A 6,330-nucleotide genomic window follows, 5' to 3' on the forward strand; every position below is an offset into this window, starting at 1 on the left:
ACTCATGAGTCAGATGGTTTGTGAAAGGTTTGTGCAACCTTATCTCAGATGTCCCTGCTGACCTGGGGCTTGGTCTGGGACTCTTCGTACTCACGAACGAGCTTCTGCAAACGAGGAAAGCGCGAGGTGCTCGGAGCAGCTGGAGCCTCCCTGGCACCGTGAAGCTGACGCCGGGACGCGGCACGGTGAGGGCACCACGGGGAGGAGAGAGCGGGGCTTGCACCGAGCCATGGGCTCGTGGGAACGGCATGGCGAGGCTGCCAGAAAGTTTTAATCCCAGCTCTGCAAAGCTCATTTCTGTCCTTTAGACAAGGACGCGGATCACTGTGGTTTTGTAAAGCAGCGGTGGGAGGTGGGAAGGGAAAGGAGGAGCTGGGGGTGTTTTGGTTTGTGTTTTATTTGGGTTTTTTTATGAGATCAGAGGAAATGTATGAGTTTAATCAAGAAGGGGTTTAATCAAACCGTGCTTGCTGAAACCTGGGAAAGCAGGAGTCTGAACGCAGCCTCCAGGCCAGGTCAGCAAAAGCCACTCCATGCTGTCTTGTGTTTGTGCCCACAGCTGTGCCAGCACGTTGCCCATCTCCCCCTGTCCTTGCGGGGTTCAGTGGTGCCCCGTGAGCTTGACCTGCCCTGACCTGCTGCAGGACACGTCCCTGCAGAGCCCCACCATCCACCCATGCTGCGCTTCCTCTGGGACAGCATCTCCTTCCAGATGCTCCTTGTCTTCTTCATTGTCTTCCTGCTTGTCGCCGACTACATGAAGCACAGAAAGCCGAAGGACTTCCCTCCCAGCCCCTTCTCATTCCCCTTCGTGGGGCATATCCACCTGCTGAACTTCAGCAATCCCCAAATTATGGTGCAGAAGGTATGGGGGTGGTGGGCACCACGGGGAAGGGGACGGAGAGGATTGCGGCTACGCAACCTTTGCAGAGCAGGGAGGGGGTTAACCCAAACCCCATGGCCCATGAGGACTCACCCCGGGGCAGGCAGGAGGTTTGCCCTCGGTCAGCAGTAACGTGGATGAAGTTTGCCCGGGTACAAGGAGGGGGACAAGTGTGGAGCGATCCTTTGGGCAAAGGGCATGGCATGACACCACGGGTGCAGTCACTGCTGTAGGAGCCCCGTAGGTCTGACCAGGGACTGGAAGGGCGTTTGGGAAGGGAGTGAAAAAAAAGCTGGAAAAACACAGGACTGAAAAATCAAACCTGGGGAGTTTTATTAGATTTATGGCCAGTTAACACCAAATCGTGATCAGTGATTCAGGAAAAGAGGAAAGAAAAAAGACCATACGCAGACAAGCAGACACTTGTGCAGACACCCCGTCTCCCCTCCCGCTCTCAGCTTCCCTTATTTTCACCCGTGTCCCCTGCCAGGGCTGTCCCTGTCCCGACAGACACATTCATTGCAAATGAAACCCTTTTTATTTATTCCCCCACCCCCCCAGCTTATTGAAAAATATGGGGACATCTTCAGCGTGCAGGTGGGCAGCGCATCGTTTGTGTTTGTAAATGGGCTGCGGATGGTTAAGGAAGTTCTTGTAAACCAAGGGGAAAACTTCATGGATCGCCCTGAAATTCCTCTCGACAAGGAGATCTTCAGCAAGATGGGTGAGTTACCCCTCTGGACACGTATCTCAGCTGTAAGGTCAAAGCACTGACCCTGCAGAGGTCAGAGACGGCTGGAGACAAGACAGAGCCCTGGAGCTTTTTCTCCTCGGTGGTGGCATCTGCCTTGGCTCATGGTGGGGTGTTTCTGCCAGGACTGGTCTCCTCCAACGGACACTTATGGAAGCAGCAGAGGAGGTTCACCTTGACCACCCTCCGAAACTTCGGCTTGGGGAAGAGGGGCCTGGAGGAGCGCATCCAGGCGGAGTGCCGGTGCCTCGTGGAAGCGTTTGGGGAAGAGCAGGGTGAGTGCCACAGCCCTCATAAGCTGTGCTGAAGGCAGGAACCAGTATGGCCCATTATAATTTCACCCATGATTCACTGCATGCTGAAAAATACCTCACCTTGCAAGTGATGCTAGCACCCTCCCAGCTCCCTTTTACAGGTGTGTTGCCTTCAAACTGACCCGTGAATGCAGCCAGGTAACACTCACAGCATTATTCATAGCCCACCTTCAGCCTACTGCTCTCCTGGAGATCTCTGGAAAGTCCCATATGTGTGCAAACTCCAATGTTTCCAATGAATTCAAATGACGTCTGCTCTTCTGCAGACCTTGCTTTCCAAAGTAAACAAACATCTCCATAATCTGATTGAACTGGGACCGCTGGGGCTGCCCAGCGAAGCCTGGCCAGCTCGTGGGGGTGGCAAGGCATCCCGGCAGAGCAGTGACACAGGAAGGTGCCCATCAGGGGCCACTCATTTCACTCGTATTTGTTGAATATTTTACCTCTGACAACTTTTTCTTCTCCTTTTCTGTGAAGACTGGAAGAGAATTGATCATTCCCTTTTCCTTCTCCAGGGAATCCTTTCAACCCTCACTTTAAAATCTATAACGCTGTTTCAAACATCATCTGCTCTGTCACCTTTGGCAATCGGTTTGACTACCACGATGAGGCCTTCCAAAAATTGCTGCAGCTGATCGATGAGACGGTTGGCCTCCACGGGACCATCATGAGCCAGGTACAGCCCTCCTGCCACCAACATGGACAGTGTGCAGTTTTGCAGGGCCATAGTTTCGTCTCTGGAGTCAACCTCGAAACTCATAGCATTTTTACCAAACTTCGTTGTCATTCCCTATTCCTTTGCACAGGGTAGTTTTCCCCATAATTTTTCTGCCTTATTTTCAAGCTGTACAATGCTCACGTTGCTCTCTCTCCCCCAACATTAGCTTGCCTGCCCATTGACTGCCAACCTGCCTGCTGTAACGCTGGGTAATGCACGAGTCACTCCGTAACAGGAATACCAGTCCCTTGTAATGCTCTTCTGGAGCTGTGCTATTTCCACCAACTCCAGCAATTTAGTAAGCGTGGCATTGCAGGCTCCTCGAGTTTTGATAACAGAAGGTTTTTTCAGTCCTTTATTCAATTTGCCTTTCTCCTTTTGTGTCCAAAGCTGTACAACTCTTTCCCGTCTATAATAAAGTTCTTGCCCGGATCCCACCAAACCATTTTTAAAAACTGGAGGTTGTTGAAAAGTTTTGTGAAAGAGAAGATCATAAAACACAAGGAGGACTGGAACCCCTCAGAAAGCCGGGACTTCATCGACAGCTACCTGCAGGAGATAGCCAAGGTCAGCAACGCAGAGCAAACCCTTCTGTAGCAGGTCTTGGAAATCAGGAGGGACAAGAAACGAGCCCAAATTCTCCATCTGAGCTGCCTGCGTGGCCATTTATGAGCTTAGGATGGACACCAGGTTCAGGGCACCTGTCAGCGGGATGGAGGTGCAGGGGGCCAGCAGCTTCTGCCAAAATCCTTGGGGTTGACTTAGACTAAGCCTGGTGTCAGGGCAGCCCTCGCGGTTCGCACAGCACTAACACACCTTTTTGTGAAGGACAACGGCGGCGGTAGCTTCCAGGAGGAAAACCTTGTGGCATGCACGCTTGACCTGCTGTTCGCCGGGACCGAGACCACTTCCTCAACCATGCGCTGGGCTCTGCTGTATATGGCCATATATCCAGAAATTCAAGGTACAATTAGCAAAAGGTCAGTGTTTTTCCTTGCTTTTAGCCCTCACAGCTTTGTGAGAGACTCTCTTTTTTGAGAGCAAAATTGGGAATCCCCCTGCACGCACACAAGAGAGGTGCAAACAGTGGCAGGTGTCCCAGCTCAGTCCTTGGGGACCCTCACAGCAACCATCTTGCGTTGTTACAAGGGTTTTTTTCTTGGACCTTGGCTGATCCCCGCTCTTTCCCACCAGCCCGCGTGCAAGCCGAGATTGACGCGGTCATCGGGCAGGCACGGCAGCCAGCCCTGGAGGACAGGAACAACATGCCGTACACCAACGCCGTCATCCACGAAGTGCAGAGGATAGGCAATATCATCCCTTTCAACGTGCCAAGACTGACGGTGAAGGACACTGTCTTGGATGGCTTCCACATACCAAAGGTAACCCCGCTCCTGAGCGCTGAGACTTTAGCAAGAGACTCCCAGTTCCCCAGGCATGTTTCACCGGGCCACGTCCCTCCTGCACAGACAGGAGGGGCAGAGCCACACCGCCTCTGCCCTGTCCAGAGTTCACTCCTATTGAACACGTATTTTTGTCATCCAAACAGCCCATTCTCTGGCACGTTGAATGGTGCGAGACACCCCCCCACACACACCATCAAGGCATAGATCCCATTTCAAACAGTTTTTACAGGAACTTTGGCCCAAGATTGCAGCAGATAAAAATGATGCTGATGAGGGAAAAACGTGGGTATGTAATCATTGCACCTCCAAATAGAGAAGAAGTAGGAAAAACCGGCCATGCAGGGGGTGTTGGACAAATAATTGCAGCAGAATTTGACCGTGGATGTTCTTCATGGAGAGGAAACAGGAAGATAAAAATGCCCCTACTGCTGCCAATGACAGAGAAAGTGCAATTCATTTTTCTTTTTCTCCTCTTAGGGCACTGTTGTACTCACAAATTTAACCTCCGTGATGTTTGACAAGAACGAGTGGGAAACCCCCAACACTTTTAACCCGGGGCATTTCCTGAAGGATGGCCAGTTCTGGAAAAGGGAGTCTTTTGTGCCATTTTCTATAGGTAGGATTTGCTGGATTTTGGTGCTTCCATGCTGAGGCACCGGGATGGGGCTTCCAACTGCAAAGGGCAGATGTTGGCTGCACCCTGGGAGGTGCCGCTCAAGCAGTGCTCACATGGCCACCCCAAAGCACTGCAACCACACTCTAGAGCCCTTTCTTGTCTCTCTTCACATGCACAGAAGAGAGATGATGAAGAAAAGACCATAAAAATGCCAGAGACCCTAGAAATACCTTCCCCAAAGCAAGAGCATCACTCCGTGCTCCTGCTCCCACGTGGCTGAGGTCACTAGGGGCTTCACTGTTGCCACCACAGGGTACCCCAGCCAACAGCTTCCTCGGGGAGATTGCTTTTAGAACCCCTGTTTCCCGTACCAGCATCACCGACCTTCTTTGGTAGCTCTCTTTGGGGTAGCTCAAACAAACCACCTCTCCCAGCATAGGCACGTCCAGACCACGCATGGCAGCACAGCTTATCCAAGCAGGGGAGGATACCATGCCTGTGCATAGGGTTACACACACGTGCCCTCACAAAGTCATGCAATTCAGGGGGCAGCCCATGCTGTAACGCCAATGCTGTTATTGGGGAGCTCAGTTTGGGCTGCAAAACTCATCCTGGGAAGGGGGTGACACAGCTGGACCATGGTCCTAAGGGAAGGCAGAGGCTTTTTCAGCAGCAAAAGCAGCTGAGCAGCCGGTGCAGGCTGAGGATGTCATGGGTGGCTGTCTCCGCAGGGAAGCGTGCCTGCCTGGGCGAAGTGCTGGCCCGCTCCGAGCTCTTCCTCTTCTTCACGGCTCTGCTCCAGAAATTCACCTTCCAGCCACCCCCGGACACCACGCTCAGCCTCCAGTTCAAGCTGGGCATCACGATAGCCCCACAGTCCTACAAGATCTGCGCTGTGCCTCGGTAGGGAAGCTTTGGCCACTGTCGTAGCAGGGAAAATCCTTTGGCAGAGATGCTGAAAACAAGATGGGCGGTGGTAACAACCCCCTGGCTCCAGGGAGAGGCTGGCTGTTTCTTTCTTTTAAAGCAATTGCAAAATAATTTCTTTTACAAGCGGACCTCGCACTCTGTATCACATCAGAAAGGTGATCAGTTGGGGATCTGCCAGGGCACTTTCAGGCTTGCAATACGGCACTGTAAATGAATGAGGGGCTTGGGGCTTTCCTAATTTTATGATGGATGGCCATGCTTCACAGTGGCAAGAGAATGAGCAGCACTTTAGAGAGTGCAGTGTTCAGGCTATGGCTGTGTACTGTGGAAGAGCACTACCAGCCCTTGCTTTATAACTTTAATACAGGTAGTAATTACAAACATTTTTTGATTTTGTTATCCTTGACAAATAATCCATTAAAAAAGAGTTACTGTATAACACCTCTTTCTCGTGCATCAATAAATCCTTACTGAAACATTTTTGCCATGAAGCATTTTGCAAAGTGAAGACCAACGCAGGCAATTTCCAGTGTAGCCTTCAGCCGTGCCCCACGTTTCAGGGCCGGGGAGAGGCAGGGGGCTGCGAGCCCACCCGGGCAGAGGCAGCTGCACAGCGTCTGACCCACGTCGCTGCGGCATTGCTGTTAGCAGAGAGGCTGGCACTGTAACAGCGACGGCAATTCCTACAGAACTGATAAAAATAAATGACCCT

General features: G+C 51.9%; 1 protein-coding gene across 1 annotated transcript; it reads left to right on the forward strand.

Moving 5' to 3' along the window:
- The first annotated feature begins 54 nt into the window (after positions 1 to 54).
- CYP2J2 (cytochrome P450 family 2 subfamily J member 2) lies at positions 55 to 5,956 on the forward strand. The gene is made up of 10 exons (XM_072867672.1): positions 55 to 185; positions 560 to 865; positions 1,445 to 1,607; positions 1,760 to 1,909; positions 2,464 to 2,624; positions 3,057 to 3,233; positions 3,495 to 3,630; positions 3,861 to 4,048; positions 4,550 to 4,688; positions 5,420 to 5,956. The coding sequence occupies exons 2-10, from the start codon at positions 677 to 679 to the stop codon at positions 5,593 to 5,595; spliced, it is 1,479 nt and encodes a 492-aa protein (XP_072723773.1). The 5' UTR covers positions 55 to 185; positions 560 to 676; the 3' UTR covers positions 5,596 to 5,956.
- The last annotated feature ends 374 nt before the right edge of the window (positions 5,957 to 6,330 follow it).

Source organism: Ciconia boyciana, chromosome 7, assembly GCF_034638445.1.
Source record: "Ciconia boyciana chromosome 7, ASM3463844v1, whole genome shotgun sequence".
In the NCBI taxonomy this organism is placed as follows: domain Eukaryota; kingdom Metazoa; phylum Chordata; class Aves; order Ciconiiformes; family Ciconiidae; genus Ciconia; species Ciconia boyciana.